The 21324-nt window shown below is 44.8% G+C and overlaps 1 protein-coding gene across 2 annotated transcripts in view; it reads left to right on the top strand.

Annotated features, from left to right (window-relative positions):
- The window catches only part of dicer1 (dicer 1, ribonuclease type III), a 166665-nt gene that overhangs the window by 81079 nt on the left and 64262 nt on the right, over window positions 1–21324 (top strand). For both annotated transcript variants that reach the window (XM_070879682.1, XM_070879683.1), the window contains 7 exons: window positions 3531–3663; window positions 8486–8728; window positions 10932–11086; window positions 13102–13234; window positions 15178–15253; window positions 15341–15480; window positions 16239–16418. In XM_070879682.1, the coding sequence (XP_070735783.1) occupies window positions 3531–3663; window positions 8486–8728; window positions 10932–11086; window positions 13102–13234; window positions 15178–15253; window positions 15341–15480; window positions 16239–16418 (1060 nt within the window). The remainder of the gene's footprint in view (window positions 1–3530; window positions 3664–8485; window positions 8729–10931; window positions 11087–13101; window positions 13235–15177; window positions 15254–15340; window positions 15481–16238; window positions 16419–21324) is intronic.

Below are 21324 nucleotides of genomic sequence, written 5' to 3'. Positions count from 1 at the left end.
TATTTTTTAACTTCTTTTGTTAGCCACAGTCGGACCACTTTTCCTGTGCGGTTTTGTGCCTGAAAGGAATGTATATTTGTTGTAAATTATTTATTAATTCTTTAAATGCGATCCATTGCTTGTCTACCATCATACCTTTTTAGTGTAGTTTCCCAATCTACCTTAGCCAACTCGCCCCTCATATCTACGTAGTTTGCGCTGTTTAGATTTAAGACCCTACTTTTGGATTTAACTAAATTATTTCAAACTTAGTATAAAATTCTGTTATATTCTGGTCACTCTTCCCTAAAGGCCCCTTTACTACAAGGTTATTAATGAACCCTTTCTCATTGCACAATGCTAGATCTAAAATAGCCTGTTCCCTAGTTGGTTCCTCAACATAACGATCTAGAAAACTATCTTGTCTACATTCCATGAACTCGTCCTCCACACTATTACTGCAACTTTAGTTTGCCCAGTCTATATATAGATTAAAGTCCCCCATGATTACTGTATTACCATTACATGCGCCTCTAATTTCCTGATTTATACTCTGACCTACATTATAACTAATGTTTGGGGCCCTATAAACAACTCCCACCAATGTTTTCTGCCTCTTGCTGTTTCTTAGCTCCACCCAAACTGACTCTACTTGATTTTTGGAGCCAAGATCCTGTCTCTCTACTGTCTTTATCTCATCCTTTATTATCAGGGATACCCCTCCTCCTTTTCCATTTAGCCTATCTCTTCTAAAAATGATCTATCCTGGAATATTTATTTCAAAACCTTGGCCACTTGCAACCACATCTCCATAATGACTATTAGATCAAACCTATTAATTTCTATCTGCGCTATTGATTCATCAATTTTGTTGCAAATGCTTTGTATATTCAGATATAATGCCTTTAGCTTTGACTTATTTCTATTTTTCCCTGATGTTACCTTAGTCACTGATGCTTTACTACCTCTGTTACTCTCTTTGTCCCTTCCTGACCCACTCTGCTTAATTTTACGCTAAACTCTGCTCTCGAGATTTGACATTTCTCTTGCTGCTTTTAAATTTATTCTTTCCTGAATTCTCCCAAACCCCCTTCATTAGTTTAAAGCCCTGTCTACTGCCGTAGTTATTTGGTTCACCAGAACATAGTCCAAGCCCGGTTTTAGTGGAGCCTGTCCCAACGGAACAGTTCCCTCTTTCCCCAGTACTGGTGCCAGTGCCCCATGAACTGAAAGCCCTTCCTCGTGCACTACTTTTGAGCCACACATTTGAGCCTCTAATCTGTTTGTCCCTATGCTAATTTACGTGTGGCTCAGGTAACAATCCAGAGATTATTACGTTTGATGTTCTGCTTTTTAATTTGGGTCCTAGCTCCTCAAACTCAGCAGAACCTCATTCCGCATAGTGGTTATGTCACTAGACCAGTAATCCAGAGGCCTGAACTAATGATCCGGAGACATGAATTCAAATCCCGCCACGGCAGCTGAGGGAATTTAAATTTAGTTAATTAAATAAATCTGGAATTTATTTTTTAAAAAGCTAGTATGGTGACCATGAAACTACCGGATTGTCTTTAAAAACTCAACTTTTCACTAATTAGTGAAGGAAATCTGCCGTCCTTACCCGTTCTAGCCTATACGTGACTCCAGACCCACAGCAATGTGGTTGATTTCTAACTGCCCTCTGAAATGGCCTAGCAAGTCGCACAGCTGTACCAAACCTCTACTACACATCAGCACTGTGGGACTGCAGCAGTTCAAGAAGGGGGCTCACCACCACCTTCTCAATGGCAATTAGGGATGGGCAATAAATGCCGGCCTTGCCAGTGACGCCCACATCCCAGGAACGAATAAATTAAAAAAACACATTTTATTGAACAAGAGAAGTACAGATCTTCTCACTGCTATGGGGTTAGATTCTATACGTAGTAGATTTCACAAGGTAGTTATGGATGAGGAAGATCATTCAACCCATCTAAATTCCCCCACTCCCCTCCATTGTTGTAACATCCAATTTCAGAGTTTTCACCTCCACTATAATATCGAGAAGTTTGTTCCCTGCATTGATCACTCATTATGCAGGATTGTATTCTGACATCAGTCCTAAATCAGACCGTTTACTTCTTTGAACCAGTGTCCCCTTGGCCTAATCTCACAATTTAATTTAAAATAATTTTTTGAATATTTTAATATTTTAACCTTTTCTAACCCAGATACTATGTTGTGTTTATCTCTCTGTGATCCCCCTCCCAGGCATGTCCTTTACAGCCTGAAAAGCAAGTTTCTACGATCTTTCGTTTGTGTATTGGGGCCAGAACTGAACTCTATGTAAGATATGGTGTCCCCAGACTACAGGAGAGCTTGATCATAATTTCCTCTGACTTGTGTTCAACATAGTTCAACATTCCGTTGGTTTTACTAATTGCTGCCCTGCTTGGTTGAGCATATTGAAGAAGACTAAGGGGCCAAAAGTGCCCCCTGCCAGAAACGTGGCGCACCTACCATTTTTCCTGTGTTTTCACCGCCGCGGTGGATGTGGTGGCCTCTTGCACAGGATTCCGCTCTTTGGCTTTCTTTCCCGAGTGGACCGGAAGTGGGTCATAAAGGGGGCGGAAGTGAGGCGGAGAGCGGAAGTTCGGTCACTAGAGGGGCGGACGTCTCTCCACTTAAAGGGGAGGGCCGCTGCGGGCTCTGCGATTAGTGTAGTTAGATCCACTGGGCCACCAGGGAGGTTTTCGGCTGGTCCAGTAGCCTGGCACCCAAGAGAGGGTGCCTGACTGCCTGTTGGCGGCCCGGCCGAACCCAGGGACATAATTGTTGGCCCAACCTGGCAGTCGGCCGACAAAAAAAAATAAGACGGCAGCCGCGGCAGTGAGCCCTCCCCTTTAACGGTGGCTGCACCTCCATTTTACAAACATTGCAAACACAGTGCACCGACAGAAAAAGCTGTTGGTGGGACCGAGCAATGGCAGCAGGATTTTCTCCACGGAATTTCACGTTTGGGGGGCGGGGAGGGGAGAACATTGGCAGTGCGTGCTCTGATGATGCCCTTAGGACAGATCGGCAGCAGCGGGGTGTTAGTGGAGGGAGCGGGATACCGCAGGAGGGCAATTTTCAAAATGGCCATTCCGCGAAAAATCGGCGGCCATTCCACTCCACCACAAGGCCGCCAATTTCCAGCGGTAACGGCACTTAAGAGAAGGGACAATTTTGGCCCCATCGACACCTAGGTCTCTCTCCTTTGCGATATCAATGCCAATCGTGAAGTGTGTAGTTAACTAGGATTGATTTAAAAAGGTTCACAGTTGTGCCAGCTACCTGTGGCTTTAACATCATTTGGAGATTACAAATGATCTGTTGCACCACTGGCCGATCCACTCAGAGTTGATGAGTGAGAAGCCTCGAGGGGGGAGGGCGGGGAGGTTCCTGACTTGTAATTCTCTGTTATATTTGTCTTGAGGGCTGGGTTAGTTTGTCTTTTTTATATCTCTCCATTGCCCTCGTCTTCCTCCTGCTTCATAGAGTTTAACTTAACTTGATTATCTAATCTTCAGGTTAATAAAGGAAGCTGGCAAGCAGGATCCGGAGTTGTCTTATGTCAGCAGTAATTTCATAACCGGTCATGGCATCGGAAAGAACCAGCCTCGCAACAAGCAGATGGAAGTGGAGTTCAGGAAACAAGAAGAGGTAAAAGCATCTCGTTTCTTTTTCAAAAAGGAACTATCTAACATACAAGGCTGTGCTGGCTTTCCCGCCTGGGCATTATCTCTGCTAAAGCTGTAACTCTGAACTCCTTTATCTTGTTTCTGAACAAATCATATAAGAATATTGAATATGAGTTTCCACGGCAGCTCTGGTATATGCAGTGAGTATGTAAACCCGTACAGATGGAATGGTCACAGACCCAGTCCCCGTCTGATATCCGTGGGGTAACAGTAAGAGTGCTGTAGTTGTCACAGTGAGGGTGTGCGAAAATCAGGGGCCCGAAATTCATAAGAACATAAGAATTAGGAACAGGAGTAGGCCATCTAGCCCCTCGAGCCTGCTCCGCCATTCAACAAGATCATGGCTGATCTGGCCGTGGACTCAGCTCCACTTACCCGCCCGCTCCCCGTAACCCTTAATTCCCTTATTGGTTAAAAATCTATCTGTGATTTGAATACATTCAACTGCTTCCTTGGGCAGAGAATTCCACAGATTCACAACCCTCTGGGAGAAGAAATTCCTTCTCAACTCAGTTTTAAATTGTCTCCCCCGTATTTTGAGGCTGTGCCCCCTAGTTCTAGTCTCCCAGACCAGTGGAAACAACCTCTCTGCCTCGATCTTGTCTATCCCTTTCATTATTTTAAATGTTTCTATAAGATCACCCCTCATCCTTCTGAACTCCAACAAGTAAAGACTCAGTCTACTCAATCTATCATCATAAGGTAACCCCCTCATCTCCGGAATCAGCCTAGTGAATCGTCTCTGTACCCCCTCCAAGGCTAGTATATCCTTCCTTAAGTAAGGTGACCAAAACTGCACGCAGTACTCCAGGTGCGGCCTCACCAATACCCTATACAGTTGCAGCAGGACCTCCCTGCTTTTGTACTCCATCCCTCTCGCAATGAAGGCCAACATTCCATTCGCCTTCCTGATTACCTGCTGCACCTGCAAACTAACTTTTTGGGATTCATGCACAAGGACCCCCAGGTCCCTCTGCACTGCAGCATGTTGTAATTTCTCCCCATTCAAATAATATTCCCTTTTACTGTTTTTTTTTCCAAGGTGGATGACCTCACATTTTCCGACATTGTATTCCATCTGCCAAACCTTAGCCCATTCGCTTAACCTATCTAAATCTCTTTGCAGCCTCTCTGTGTCCTCTACACAACCCGCTTTCCCACGAATCTTTGTGTCATCTGCAAATTTTGTTACACTACACTCTGTCCCCTCTTCCAGGTCATCTATGTATATTGTAAACAGTTGTGGTCCCAGCACCGATCCCTGTGGCACACCACTAACCACCGATTTCCAACCCGAAAAGGACCCATTTATCCCGACTCTCTGCTTTCTGTTCGCCAGCCAATTCTCTATCCATGCTAATACATTTCCTCTGACTCCGCGTACCTTTATCTTCTGCAGTAACCTTTTGTGTGGCACCTTATCGAATGCCTTTTGGAAATCTAAATACACCACATCCATCGGTACACCTCTAACCACCATGCTCGTTATATCCTGAAAGAATTCCAGTAAATTAGTTCAACATGATTTCCCCTTCATGAATCCATGTTGCGTCTGCTTGATTGCACTATTCCTATCTAGAAGTCCCGCTATTTCTTCCTTATTTCATCGACATACCACCCAAAAACACAAGTTTCATCAAAAAACAGGTACATACCACCAGGCGGAAAATTCATTAGTGACATGCCGCCGGGCGGTATGTACACCAGCCCGCCCATGCAGACTGCCAATATACTGCCCAAAAGTGCAAAATTCATGACATACCACCGACATACCGCTGGAACTGCATACCGTCCTGGAGAAGGTGCTTTTAAGTGGATCTTAAGTGGGCGGTATGTACACACAGCCAACAGGTTTGTTTGATATTACACAGATCTTTATAGTTCTCCACAGTTTGATGTATTTTTAAATGGATTGCAGTATTTTGTAGTGTTAGGCAATAATATAAATGGTCTAATAAAGCCTTATTTATTCTTTTATTGATGAACTATAATATTAGTCTCAACCCCCCCTCACCCCCCCCCCCCCCAATCTCTCCCACAGCGATCTCAGGCCAACCCACAGCGATCTCTTTCCCCACCCCCCCCCCGCACTCCACCCAACAGCGATCTCAGGCCAGCAGCCTCTGACCTCTTGTGGGGCGGAGCTTGACAGCTGCGTGCGCGCACATCTCGGGAGCCGAAGATTCCCGAGTCAAAAGGCCTCCTCCGCCGCACACCGCCGGCGGCACTCCACTCCGATTACCACCAAGAAAAGTGGGATGAGATTCGCGCCCACTCGGCCTCAGCAGTACCGGACGGTTAAAAAATGACGGCACCACCAAAAAACGGGCGGAACTTGTATTTCACCAATTTTGGCCCCTAGGTGTGGTTGAGAAATTCTTGTATGCGATCTGAGAGGTGTTCATATTGAGGGCGTGAAGAAGCTCCCAGTTATAAAATGTCTATTTGGTGACCCACCTGTTGGTGTTAGTACTGAGAACGGCTCTAAATGAGTTGGGGTCAAAGGTCCTGATCAGATGTGTGGCATTTCTCCAAAGGATGAGTTGATGCAGACTGCTCTCAAGCACCTAGTGACAACCTTCTCCCTAAGCTGCGCTGCCACGCAGCGATTGGTTGTCCCGTGCAGGCCGCTCACCAGCTGTTCCGCTGGAAAAGAAAGTGTGGCCGCACAGCAAATTTAAAGTGACCATGCACCAAAAATAATAATTAGAGGGAGCATTGTATAGTGGCTGCTTCTAAATAGCAGTGTTGTCGCCAGATTTCAGCAAAACCTATTGGTGGGTGTATTCACTGTTCTAATCTGCCTACATTTTGAGAGAGCATTTTGAGTTGCATAATATTAGGATTAAATACTGATGGTTGCATGTCTGTCAATGGTGGTGTGTTGGTGGCGAGACCATCAGGAAGGGAAGAATTAAGAGCATCACAGTAGCGCAGCACTAGAATCTTGGCTTGTGATTTTTCTTTTAGGTATTTTTTACATAGTGTATGAAAGCTCAGTTTTGAAAAGGGGTGGGCAACTTCAATGCCTCCGAACTCTGGCTGAGATTCCGTTTTGTACTGGAGTATTGTGTTCAATTCTGGGCAGCACGCTTTCAGGATGCCAGAGAGGGTGCAGAAGAGATTTACTAGAATACTACAGGTTGAGCGTCTGAAATCCGGAGTTACAAAATTCGGAATGTTCCGGAATCCGGACACCAGACCGATCCGTGGCAGTGTCGTCCGGAAACCGGAAAATGTTCCAAAATCCGGACTCCCTCCGCCTCAGCGACCTGACTTCGCCCCGGCCCTCAGTGGCCCGACCTCACTCCGGCCTGACCTCACTCCGGCCCTACCTCGCTGCGGCCCGATCTTGTTCCGGCCCTCAGCGGCCCGACTTCGCCTGCCCCGGCCCTCAGCGGCCAGACTTCGCCCCGGCCCCGGCTCCTCCCCCCTCTTCCCCCTTACCTTGGCTGCCCGACCCCACCTACCTTGGCCCAGGCAAAGACATTCCAATATCCGGACCAGCCTCGGTCCCGAGGTTTCCGGATTTCGGATGCTCAACCTGTACCAGGAATGACTTGTTATGTGGAGAAGCTGGGGTTGGAACAGAAAAGGTTAAGAGGAAATTTGATAGAGGTGTTCAAAATCATGAAGGGTTTTGATCAAGTAAATAAGGAAAATCTTTTTCTAGTGGCGGAAGGGTCGGTGACCAGAGAACACAGATTTAAGGTGATTGGCAAAAGAACCAGAAATGTCAAGAAAGATTTTTTTATGCAGTGAGTTATGATCTGAAAGGACTGTCTGAAAGGGCTGTGGAAACAGACTTATTAACTTTCAAAAGGGAACTGGAGGGAAAAATAATTGCAGGGCTGTGGGGAAAGAGCAGGGGAGTGAGAATAATTGGATAGCTCTACCAAAGAGCCGGCACAGGCACGATGGGCCGAATGGCCTCCTTCTGTGCTGCATCATTCTGTGATAAAATTGGTTAATTATTGAGACTGCCCACAGAACCAAAACAGATTTCCACTTGGTATGGGAATGGTGCAAAACTGTGTGAGCAAGTAACTTACAAGGGGTGGTTTGAACAGAGCTTACTTAGCATACCTGTTGCAAGTTTTTTTTTATCAAATTCATTCTGGGGATGTGGGCATCGCTGACCAGCCCAGCATTTATTACCCATTAATTTACAACTGAGTGGCTTGCTAGGCTATTTCAGAGGGCAGTTAAGAGTCAACCTGTGGTTCTTGAGTTACATATAGGCCAGACCAGATAAAGGCAGCAGATTTCCTTCCCTAAAGTACATTAGTGAACCAGATGGGTTTTTATAACTATCCAGTAGTTTCATGGTCTCGAGTACTGGCGCAAGCTTTTTATTCCAGATTTATTTAATTAACTGAATTTAAATTCCCCAGCTGCGGTGGTGGTATTTGAACTTGTGTCTCTGGCTCATTATTCCAGGGCTCTGGATTATTAGTCCAGTAACATAACCACTGTGCTACCATTCCCGAAGTGCCATCCACAGCAAGCCATTTGCTTTCAGACATCTGTCTTTCACACTGCGAAGCTAGATACCAGGAGGTATATGAGACCACTTGAGATGGTGCATTCTCTCATTTTCTCCCCCTTGCATAGTAGACTGGCTCATTTTCAATACCTCCCTAACGAGGCACAGAAAAAACTCAGAGTAGAGGGGGAATTGCAAATGCAAAGTTGTGTCCTACCGCGTTGTGCTACCTAGTCATTGAACTTCTGGGACTGCGTCAAAGCTAATGTCAGTTTTTCTGCCCCAAAATTTGTTGCAGGTGCTGAGAAAATTCCGTGCGCACGAGACCAATTTACTCATCGCAACTAGCGTTGTTGAGGAGGGAGTTGATATTCCAAAATGCAATCTGGTGGTTCGATTTGATTTGCCAACAGAATATCGCTCTTACGTGCAATCCAAAGGGAGAGCACGAGCGCCCATCTCAAACTACATCATGCTTTCGGATTCCTGCAAAATCAATGACTTCAAAGAGGATCTCAAAACCTATAAAGCAATTGAAAAGGTACCTAATGGTTTTCCACTTGATAAATGCAAACTTATTAAGCATCTATAGCAGAAGTAGCATGGGTTGGATTAGAGAGCGGTTTACTAAATTCTGTACCATTTTATAAGGGTATGAGAAGTGATGTATTTTGTCGGGAGCTTGAAATGTCATATGTTTTCCTGGGCTCTTGTTTCACAGGCACCTTTTGGTATCTTTCCCAATTGTTTTCTTTTTAATTTATTCTCAGGCAGCGGGAAATGGTGACAAGGCAACATTTGTTACCCCGATGTGCCTTGCTAGACTAGCATCACACGTAGATTGGGGCAGGGGTGGACAGGTTCTCTTAAGGAAATTAGTGAAGCAGTTGGGTTTTCCAGCAGCTTTCATGATATAGCAAATTTCTTCAAACTACTCTGGTGGGATTTGAACTCGCAACCCCTGGGTTTCAAGTCCAGTCCGCTACCGTACCCACAAGTGATTGTTCTTCACGTGTCAGTCCAGCTGGTGAATGTTGGCAGGTTCTCATCATGTCTTGGTGTAACGTCCACATACATGCCCTTTCCAGCAAGGGTCACTGGATAGCGATTGGGAGTGGAACCCTGGCTGAATCTCCACACATCCTCCAGCCAAGCTAAATCTACATAGACTAGGGATCAAACCTGTTCCACTCTGGTCAAGGGAGGCTCGGTTAATTAGTTTTTTAACACTAGTTTCAACTGAGAGGTTTTGGTGAGAAATGTCAGCACTGCAGACTAAAGTAAGCTCTTCTACTTCCTGGCACATCGGTGCCCAGATTGGATACTTCAGGTCTTGCACAGCACCGGGCAGATGTCCTTCCACTCATTAACTCATGCCCACAAGGACCTGGTTTGAGACTAACCACCAAATGCAGATCATTTAGGAACTTCACAGCACAGCTAACCAAGAGGGAGAACTTTAAACCCATTATTCTGGGCCGGATTCAAACCCAAGTCCCAGAGCCTTGAGGTGACCACACCAACTCCCCCCCCACCCCCCCCTTTCCTGCCTGTGAATTTTTTTCAGCTCCGCGGGGATATTTCTGCTACTGCTCCAAGGCTGGAAGATAAAACTATAGCAGCGTTAGAATCTATGCGTAAGTGTGCAGGTACTTAGTAACTCTCTGTCTGTGCCTAACCAGCAGAAGGAGTCTTCTAAACGGGGATATTTTTGAAACTATCCTTATCTACAAAAATAAGGGAGTTTGACTTGAGTTACAAACATCTCGAGTGGTGACTGAAATACGAATTTAGGTTTTTTCAAAATCTGTTAAAGTTGTGTGATCTCTAATTCGCATGGAAATGTTACTGTATTTTTACTTCCACTTTCATTGCATCCGTTTATACAGTGAACTGGTGAGGTACATTTTGTATCCCATAAGTTGACTGACCTGATTATTTTCGAGCAGCAAAATCATGAGTGATACAAACCCGGTAGCATCGAAGTGAATGTATTCTCTTTGTACCAGTTTATTTAAAGTTAATCGGTGAGCACCCTTTAACATGAGGTTTAACAGTGCAATCTGTTCCTCTGTGATTTTGGCTCCAGTACAGCTTCAGGGATGCAAGTGCTAATTAGTCTATTGTGTAATAAGTGTTTAGCCCATATTCCAAATAACCTCTCCTCTGAAATTTAAAATGCATTATCTGGTGTGTCGTCCGTACAAGTCCAAGGGTTGCACTCTCGATTGCTGCTTTGTATAACCGAGCTGGTAGCGGGGATGCTACAAGTGGCCTTAGTGCTTTGAGCTGCAGACGGCTAAATTAGCCATGATTCATGCTCCTGTTCTCTGTACAGTGACCTCTGCTGGTAGGTGCACGTGTGTGTGTGAATGTTGAATGAAGACCGAATTGGGTTCACCTTACAGAGTTGAGTAGGCTGCTGATACTATCAAGGCTTCCTCTGAAGACTGCCTAATAACTTTGGGGATCAATGTTCTCATTAAGCTGTGCAGCGCTCCAGGGAACCCACACAGCCAGCTTTTCAATGTAAAAACCGTGCTGTACAGTCTTTTGGCAGGGCCAAAAAAAATTACAGAGAATATTGTTGGGGACCATTACTGTCTTCAGGAGAGGGGGAGGGGAAAGCCTTGGAGTTGATTATGATTGAAAATGTATGTATTCCTTTTGCAGTAATTGTAGAACATTGCTCTATAGCTATATTTTCTGGAAGGTTCATATATTTCCGTTGGTACCTTACTAAGATTCTGCGAAACAAGTGCTCGAAGTCTGTGGATTCTGCTGATGTGGAGGTAGAACCGGTCACCGATGATGATGATATGCTTCCCCCATATGTACTGAGGCCAGAAGACGGGAGTCCGCGAGTTACTATCAACACTGCCATCGGACATGTGAACAGGTAGAGTCTGGGCATTGATGCAATGTCACCAATCTTAAGTCTTGACACATCTCCTGTAGTTTTTTGTCATTTTATTTCCTACCTATGTCCAAAAGAAAGTACAAGATAACGAAGTGCAAAAGAACTAGTGGCAAGTAGTGCAGGGTTTGTACACCGCCTCCAAAGTGGCACTTTGTTCCCGAGCTTCTGTGTCTATGCAGGGACACCTTGGAGCAGACCGTGTGAGGAGATGCACATGTTCTCAGAGCAAAGAAGCACAAAGGGAGATTTAATAGAGGTGTTCAGAATTATGAGGGGTTTTAATAGAGTAGATAAGGAGAAACTGTTTCCACTGGCAGGAGGGCCAGTACCCAAAGATTTGAGATAATTTGTATAAAACAAAAGGCATGGGGAGATGAAAATTGTTTTTACGCAACGAGTTGTTGGTGTTCTGGAAAGCACTGCCTGAAAGTGTGATGGGAGCAGATACAATAGTAACTTTCAAACAGGAATTAGATATGTACTTAAACAGGAAAAATTGCATGGCTACAGGTAAAGAGCAGTTGTGGTGGAACTAATTGGATCGCTTTTTCAAAGAGCTGGCAAATACACGATGGGCCGACTGGCCTCCTTCAGTGCTGTATGATTCTGTGTGCAAATTCTTTATTTCTAAAATGTCTGCCTTTTGCAGTCATTCAAAAGAGAGCATCTTTCAGTACTAAGTATTATTTTCCTACCTGCATGCACAGTAGGGTGAAGTGTTTCTGTGGTGTGCCGTGAGCTACCTTGTTCAATAGCTATATCCTGGGCGTAACCTGGGATAATGCCCTGTGAAACCAAATCTTTGTTGCAACTCTGAGGTTGTCTAAAATGAGGTGTATAATAACCTGGGGCAATGATTTATTGTAACTCATAACTTGCATGCAATTTTATTTAAAAAAATATGCTTTACTTATGTATACTTTATAAAATATGCTGTGTCAGCTGTGGTGAGAGTGGGTAGCACACTCACCTCTGGGTCAGAGGATTGTTGGGTTCAAGTCCCACTTCAGGGACTTGAGCACAAAAATCTAGGCTGACACAAGTGCAGTGCTGCACTGTTAGAGGTGCTGTCTTTTGGATGAGACATTAAACCAGAGATCTGCTCTCAGGTGGTTGTAAAAGATCCCATGGCACTATTTCGAAGAAGAGCAGGGGAGTTATCCCTAGTAGCCTGGCCAATATTTAATCCCTCAATCAACACAACAAAAACAGATTATCTGGCCATTATCACATTGCTGTTTGTGGGAGCTTGCTGGATGCAAATTGCCTGCCGCATTGCCTTCGTTACAACAGTGACTACACTCCAAAAGTACTTCATTGGCTGTAAAGCGCTTTGGGTCATCTTGAGGTCATGAAAGGCGCTACAGAAATGCAAGTCTATCAGAAGGCGAAGGTGAAAATTTCCCTCTCTGTGGCTGACTCCAGATATCCGCTTTTGCCCTATATTCCTTAATACCTTTGGTTAACAGAAACCTCCTGAGCCTCCACAGATTTGATTAGCGCACAGAGTTTGCACACAAGGTTCTTGAACACTCCGGCATCACCCAGTCGCTTTAGATGGTCTTGTACTGTGGTCTGCATTACGGAAGTTGATGCCATGCCATCTCCACTCAGTTGTTTCCATTTTGTGCATGGGGTTGATGCAATCCAGAGTATTAAGTTGAATAAAAATAGCTTGTGAAATATTTTGATGCTTTTAACATATAACCTGCACCGTCTATCATTTTAGGACCAATTTTCCTTTTAAGGCTACTTTATATATTTATATGTTTATGTATATTTCTGTTCATGGCCCATAGTAGAAATAGTCACATGTTCGGACCTATTGGATTAATATCTGTCAATTAGATGACATGAACCATAAAACACCAATAAGTTTATTACCCTGTTAGATTTTCCCTTTGAATAAGTATTGAATTTGATTGCTGTCCAATGCCAAATTAATAATTTTATTAGGGGTGTGCATTGTAACTTATCTTCTGTTTTCCTAACAGATACTGTGCCAGATTACCAAGTGACCCATTCACACACTTGGCCCCGAAATGTAAGACCCAAGAACTCTCAGATGGTACTTTCCAGTCAACTCTCTACCTTCCAATTAACTCGCCCCTCCGCATCCCAGTAACTGTGAGTAAGCATTTCATTTGCGATATTTTTATCTTTGTAATATGGACCTTGCTGGTCAGAATACTTGCCCCATAGTTTCAACTCAAGATTTTTCTCTCACTCTCCTACATATTTCAGTGTTTAAAAAAAAAAGTAATCAACTTTCTATCCTTTTCCAAACATGATTTATATCAAATTTTCAATCCAGGCAATTGATGAAACTGGATTAAACATTTCCTGTTTAGTAAAGGAAGTAGTTCTCCGGCATAGACATCTTACTGAAGGGCACCGGACAGGATGTAGTGTAGTTTTGTGATTTAACTCTCAGCACTGAACTGCATCGCTGATCAAGGAGAAGGCCTGCCACCACTTCACCTTAACCCGCATCCCAAGAACAAATTCTTAAAAAAACAACTCCGTCTTAACAGAAAATGGTGGAAGTACGCAGGTCAGCCAGAATCTACATAGAGAAATGGCAGGTCCTCACTTGTCTTTCCTCTTCAGATACTGACCTTGACATGTCTGTTCACAACACTAAAGCTCTGATTGGTCCTCTTGGATGACGAGACCTGATTGAGCCCCTTGGAGGACAAGACACACTCGGCAATTTCTCTGGAATGTGTAATTAACTCCTCCATGCATACGAAATTAATTACTTTGCAGAGTGTAATTCGAGCCATTCTGACTGCCTACTCCAGTTAGAACAGAGCTCACTTGGAACAGCCAGGACTCACCCTCTCAGGTTACGACTCTCCCCCCGGTACCTTTTTATTTATTTGTTGTGGGGATGTGGGCGCCGCTAGCAAGGCCAGCATTTATTGCCCATGAGAAGAATCTCTTTTTTTAGCGTTTGTTTACAACTGCGTGGCTCACTCGTCCATTCCAGAGCATATTTAAGAGTCAACCACATTGCTGTGGGTCTGGAGTCACATATAGGCCAGACCGGGTAAGGGCGGCAGATTTCCTTCCCTATAGGACGTTAGTGAACCAGATGGGTTTTACGACAATTCAGAAGTTTCATGGTCACCGTTACTGATACTAGCATTTTATTCTAGTTTTATTTAATTAACTGAATTTAAATTCCCTAGCTGCCGTGGTGGGATTTGAACTCTCGTTTCTGTGATCGCTAGTCCAGTAATATAACCACTGTGCTACCATTCCCCTGACCGTCTCTTCCGCCTCCCAGTACCTTCTCTCTCCTCCCCCTCCCTCCATCCCTCCCTCCTCCCTCCATCCCTCCGATCTTCCCTTGTTCCCCCGACCAGCATGGATCCAGTGATGGGCCTTCTCCCATGGATCTTAAGGAAAGTATGACCCACGCTGCACTGCAGCTGTTGAGTACTATGCATGCACGGCCTTGGTAAATAGCATGCATGCGCAGCTCCGGTATACCGCAGAAAGCCACAAAAATGTTCCTGCAGATAATCACTTTGTTTTGTTTTTATTGGCAAGAACTTGCATTTATATAGCACCTCAGGACATCTTTAAGCGCGTTGCAGCCAATGAAGTACTTTTGAAGTTTAGTCACTGTTATAGTGTAGGGAAACATGACAGTCAATTTGTGCACAACAAGGTCCTTAATGAGATAAATGATCAGATAATAGTGATGTTGATTGAGGGGTAAAAATTGTCCAGGACACCTTCAGATATCATCATGGGATATTTGACATCCGTCTGGGAGGATAGGAGGGACCTTGGTTTAATGTTTCATCCAGGGGACCGCACCTCCGACATTGCAGCACTCCTTCAATAGTGTCAGCCTAGATTATCTACTCAAGTCTCTGAAGTGGGGCATAAACCCACAAACTTCTGACTCAGACGAGAGAGTACTACCACGAAGCCCCTCATCGTATTAATGAAATTGCCCACTTTCAGAGCCAGGATGTCATCTTGTAGATCTTCCACCTCAACTAACCACACATCTGTTGAGGGTGAAATATCTCATTGGTTTTTTTTGTACCTAGGGTCCTCCTATGCCATGTACGCGATTGGCTGAGAAAGCGGCAGCCCTTCTTTGTTGTGAAAGACTGCACAAAATAGGTAAGGCATGAACAAACTTGCTCTTCAGTCTTCGATTCCCCCAGAAAATGTGGTGCAAGCAATCTAGTTCTTTTTGTTTTGGTGCAGGTGAACTGGACGATCACTTAATGCCAGTTGGGAAAGAAACCGTGAAATATGAAGAAGAGCTTGATTTGCACGATGAAGAGGAAACCAGTATTCCTGGGAGACCTGGTTCCACAAAACGAAGACAGTGCTACCCTAAAGCAGTGAGTACAGCGCTTCCTTACACTTGGAGTGGGAGTGTGCGCGTGTAAACCTATCTCTTTTCACAACAAGAATTTGACCAGCTGACCCTGTCCCAGGACTCTGCTGTTCTTCAGCTGGTCACTGGAAGGTGTGAGGCAGATGATTCATTCTCTGGAGTCATTGTTGTAATGTAGAAAACACGGCAGCCAATTTGCACACAGCAAGGTTCCACAAACAACAATGAGATAATGGCCAGATAGTGATGTTGGGTGAGGGATAAATATTGGCCAGGTCACAGGGGAGACTCCCCTGCTCTTCTTTAAATAGTACCATGGGATCTTGTCCGTCCACCTATGAGGGTAGTTTAACATCTTATCTGAAAGACAGCATCTCCAACAGTGCAACACTCCCTCAGTACTGCACTGGAATGTCAGCCTAGATTTTGTGTTCAAAGTTCTGGCATGAGACTTGAACCCACAACCTTCTGACTCAGGCCAGATTGCTACCCACTGAGGCACAACTGATACCTCACTATCGTGTGATAGTGATGCCCCAGAGCTCATTGTAATTGAGTTGTATTTAAAGGGGACCCAGCGTCAAGCCATCCGCTAACTTGTGTCTGACCAGCTTTTAAGTGCCTACAAACTGTCAACAGTGTTCTGATTTCTGCTTCAAAGACGTTGCTATAAATTATGTATCTTTTAGATTTTGTTACATAACTAAATATTTTGGTCTTTTTTCTTCCTCCCTGCCCCCTCCTTTTTTATCTTTCAACTAGATTCCCGAATGTCTGAGGAATAGTTACCCCAAAGCAAACCAACCTTGTTACCTGTACGTTATCGGCATGGTGTTAACCACTCCTCTTCCTGACGAGCTCAACTTCAGAAGGAGAAAGCTGTATCCCCCAGAAGATACAACCCGATGTTTTGGGATTCTGACTGCCAAACCAATACCTCGGGTACCTCAATCCTTTTTTATAGTGCGGTAGTTTGGTTGTGTGTGTCATGGACAGAAGGGGAAACTTTCTGTTTTCTCCCTGGAGCGCTCAGCAGCTGCTCACAGGGCAAGCAACTACTCTCGTGTATCTGAGTCACAGACACATGTGGATGTCACTTAGAGGGACAGTGAAGGGTCTAGTACGAAGACCTGTGCTATGTGGGTTGCTTTTTCCCTCTGGAAGAGGGACCTGGCCTCTGCTTAATGTTTCCTGACAGCTGTGCCAGTGAGAATGGGAATCCTGCAGTGTGGTAGACAGGAGTGTTGTCCCAGCACTCCACTAACGTTGATATTCCATTGTTCTGTAATTGTTTATTTGGTGCAAATTCACCATGTATTTCTGTAGCTTCAAGGCAGGAAAACTTTAATTACATTTCTTGTTAGAAGAAGAAATTAATTGCATCAGGAACAGGAATATCTGACTAAGATTAGTGCTAATATTTTTTTTCACAAAAAATCAATATGTTCTTTGACGAATCAAATTAGCTGCTCAGTTGTAGTAGCAGATAGTTTAAAATGTGCTTGCTTTGCGTAGGATCAGCATAAGGTATCTGGGGGGACTGGGAGTCTGCTGCATGGGTTAACAGCATAACATCTGAGTAAAGCATAGTGCATTGGCCTTACAAGTGGGAAAACGGGTGGTTGATCCAAATTTTCAATGCCACATCCTGCAGTTTTGCACTCCATTTCTACCCTGGGAGGGCATCCTTCTGGAGACACGGAGCACCTCCTCAAAAAACCCTTGACACCCCCTCCGTACTTGCAAGTTGCCGCCCCAGCTCCAACCTGCCTTTGCTCTCCAAAGTCCTTGAACGTGTTGTCGCTTCCCAAATCCGTGTCCATTTTTCCCGCAACTCCAAGTTTGAATCCCTCCAATTGGGTTTCCACTTCTGCCACGGTACTGAAACGGACCTTATCAAAGTCACAAATTACATCCTATGTAACTGTGGCTGTGGTAAACTAGCCCTTCTCGACCTGACTGCAGCCTTTGACACAGTTGTACACACCATCATTGTCTAATACCTCTCCTCCATCGTCCATAGATACATAGAAATTAGGCCCTTCGAGCCTGCAACGCCATTCAATAAGATTACAGCTGATCATTCAACCTCAGTACGCCTTTCCTGCTTTTTCTCCATACCCCTTGATCCCTTTGGCCGTAAGTGCCATATCTAACTCCCTTTTGAATATATCTAACGAACTGGCCTCAACAACTTTCTGCGGTAGAGAATTCCACAGGTTAACCACTCTCTGAGTGAAGAAGTTTCTCCTCATCTCGGTCCTCAATGGCTTACCCCTTATTCTTAGACTGTGACCCCTGGTTCTGGAACTCCCCAGCAACGGGAACATTCTTCCTGCCTCTAACCTGTCCAATCCTGTCAGAATTTTATATATTTCTATGAGATCCCCTCTCATTCTTCTAAACTCCAGTAGATACAAGCCCAGTTGATTCAGTCTCTCCTCATATGTCAGTCCTGCCATCCCGGGAATCAATCTGGTGAACCCTCGCTGTACTCCCTCAATAGCAAGAACGTCCTTCCTCCGATTAGGGGACCAAAACTGAACACAATATTCCAGGGCCTCACCAAATGCAGTAAGACCTCCCTGCTCCTATACTCAAATCCTAGCTATGAAGGTCAACATGCCATTTGCCGCCTTCACCGCCTGCTGTATCTGCATGCCAAACTTCAATGACTGATGAACCATGACACCCAGGTCTCGTTGCACCTCCCCTTTTCCTAATCTGTCCCCATTCAGATAATATTCTGACTTCCTGTTTTTGCCGCCAAAGTGGATAACCTCACATTTATCCACATTATACTGCATCTGCCATGCATTTGCCCACTCACCTAACCTGTCCAAGTCACCCTGCAGTCTCTTAGCATCCTCCTCACAGCTCACACCGCCACCCAGCTTAGTGTCATCTGCAAACTTGGAGATATTACACTCAATTCCTTCATCTATATCATTGATGTATATTGTAAATAGCTGCGGCACCCCAGAATGGTCACTGCCTGCCATTCTGAAAAGGACCCGTTTATTCTGACTTTCTGCTTCCTGTCTGCCAACCAGTTCTCTATCACGTCAGTACATTACTCCCAATACCATGTGCTTTAATTTTGCACACTAATCTCTTGTGTGGGACCTTGTCAAAAGCCTTTTGAAAGTGTAAATACACCACATCCACTGGCTCTCCCTTGTCCACTCTGCTAGTTACATCCTCAAAAGATTCTAGAAGATTCGTCAAGCATGATTTCCCTTTCATAAATGCATGCTGACTTGGATCGATCCTGTCACTGCTTTCCAAATGCGCTGCTATTTCATCCTTAATAATTGATTCCAACATTGTCCCCATCACTGATGTCAGGTTAACTGGTCTCTAATTCCCTATTGAGTGTTCTCGTATGGTTCAATTTTTATCTATCCAGTTGTAGCTAGAGAATCACCTGCAATGGCTTCTCTTCCCGCTCTCGCACTGTTAGAACCTGGATTCTCCCAAGGATCTTGGCCCCCTCCTATTTCTCATCTACATGGCGCTCCTCAGCAATATCATCCGGAAATATGTCCGTTTCCACTTGTACGCTGGTGACACCCAGCTGTACCTCATCCCCACCTCTCTCGACCCCTCCACTGTCTCTAAATTGTCACACTGCTTGTTCAATATCCAGCACATGGTTAAGCAGAAATTTCCACCAACAAAATATTGTGAAGACTGAAGCCATTGTCTGAGGTCTCTCCTGCAAACTTTGTTCCCTCGCCACCTATTCCATCCCTCTCCCTGGCAACCGTCTGAGGCTGCACCAGACTGGTCCCGACCACCTTGCTGTATTTGATCACGTACCTGCTCCTTGACCAAGACCGCCTACTTCCACCTCAGTGACATCTCCCGACTCCACCTCAACTCATCTGCTACTCATTTTCATCCATGTCTTTTTTACCTCTAGACCTGACTTGACTATTCCAATCCTCTCTTGGCTGGTCTCCCATCTCCCATCTGCTCATAAACTACATAAACTTGAGCTCATCCAGAACTCTGTTGCTCCTATCTTAACTCGCACCAAGTACCATTCCCCTATCTCCCCTGTGCTCACTGACCTACATTGGCTACCCGTTTAAGCAACGCCTCATTTTAAAAATTTCAAATTCCACCATGGCTTCGCCCCTCCCTATCTCTTGTTTCACCCCCTACAAGCCTCCGAGATATTGTCACTCCTCCAATTCTGGCCTCTTGGACATCTCCCCGATGTTAATCGCCCCACCATTAGGGGCTGTGCCTTCAACTGCTTCGGCCCCTAAGCTCTGGAATTTCCTCTCTAAAGCTCTCCGCCTCTCCACCAACGTTCCCACTTGGCTGCACAGTGATCTATAGGTCCCGTGTAGCCGGCTCCATGGCATTCTAATGTTTAAAAACAGCGCAGGCGCGGTAATTTGAAGGAGCCACACGCTCGGGGAAAAAAAAATATGGGGAACATTGTTCTCCGTCTCACACTCCTACTTTAAGACGCTCCTTAAAACCTCTCAGTCCAAGCTTATGGTCATCGCCTTGGGATGTTTTACTATATAATTGCAAGTTGTTATGATTTTTAGTGTTTTCTCTGAAGAATCACTCAACACTCAGGGTCGGTTCCAATGCTGAAGCAGCTTTATTACGCTCAGCGGGAAGGAAAAACTCAGGACCGTATCCAGGTTTCTCTTCACAGAACAAAGAGTTACATGTACCTTTATATGTTTTACAACAGTTAAAAAACAGCTTACTGCAGTTACACAGCTCATCACGGCTGGACACAAGCCAATCATAACGATTATAGATTACATATAGGTTTTTTAATCCAATAGAATTCTCCTAGTAACCAGGGAACCATTGTCAATTTGGGTTGATCGATGACTTTATATGTTCTCTCCCTAGTTCTTTCATCTGGGAGAAATAATTGGTTTGTAGCCTTGTTTACAGCAAATGGTTTCCCTCTTATCTTTCTTCCTGGGGAATTAATTGGTTTATGGCCTTGTTCACAGGAGATGGCTTCCTTCTTATCTCTGCCTTCCCAGGCATTCCTACAGTGGGCCTCACAGGGTTATTGCTCGGTCAGTGAACGTTCAACAGTTCACAGTTTGACTACCTGATTTCCCATAATGCCTGGGCAGCCATTTTATGTGTGTGTCCATTTAAGCTTATGTGAGTTCTAAATATCCAGCAGGTGCCTAATGCCTAAGTCTATATATATATTTCTACTCTCTACAACAATTCCCCCTTTCGGTAAAGGGACTAGCCCTAGTCCCCTTTTAACCGAAATACTGCCTTTATCTGATATTTGTGCACGGCCCGGTATTCCTTGCCTCAACGTGCTGGCCAGTCACGCGGTTTCAGGAGTTCCGGTTGCTCAAATCAAATTAACAAAGGCTAGCTCCTCCCGTCCCCTTATCAAACAGACTTGTTTAATATCCAGGGAACGGTGATTGGTCCATTTCTGCCGTTTGTGGCGCCTGCATACCTGGCAGGCCATCACGCCCCATGTTATTGCTAAGATTAATTGTATTCCGACCAGTGTGTGTGAAATAATTCGAATCCATGGGTGGATGTTCACATTTATTCCCCAGTCCCAGACCTTTCTCCACCAACTCTGACTTTGTAAGTCTACCTCGGTATCTTCTTTGATTTTAGTTTGTAGCTGGTGATAGAGTTTTACAGATTGACCCACTCTGAGCCTCAACTCCCGTAATACTTCGGTTAGATGTGGGATAGGGACCTGCTCTGGCTCGTCATAATCCTGCAAATGATCATGGAGCTGATCAGTTACTTCAATAACTTCGGACTTCCGGCGCCTAACCTGGGTGATATGCGCTTGCCCGATCGCGACAGGTCGTAGTGG

The sequence above is a fragment of the Pristiophorus japonicus genome, chromosome 4 (assembly GCF_044704955.1).
Source record: "Pristiophorus japonicus isolate sPriJap1 chromosome 4, sPriJap1.hap1, whole genome shotgun sequence".
Lineage (NCBI taxonomy): Eukaryota > Metazoa > Chordata > Chondrichthyes > Pristiophoridae > Pristiophorus > Pristiophorus japonicus.
This window is presented reverse-complemented; position numbering and strand designations above follow the sequence as displayed.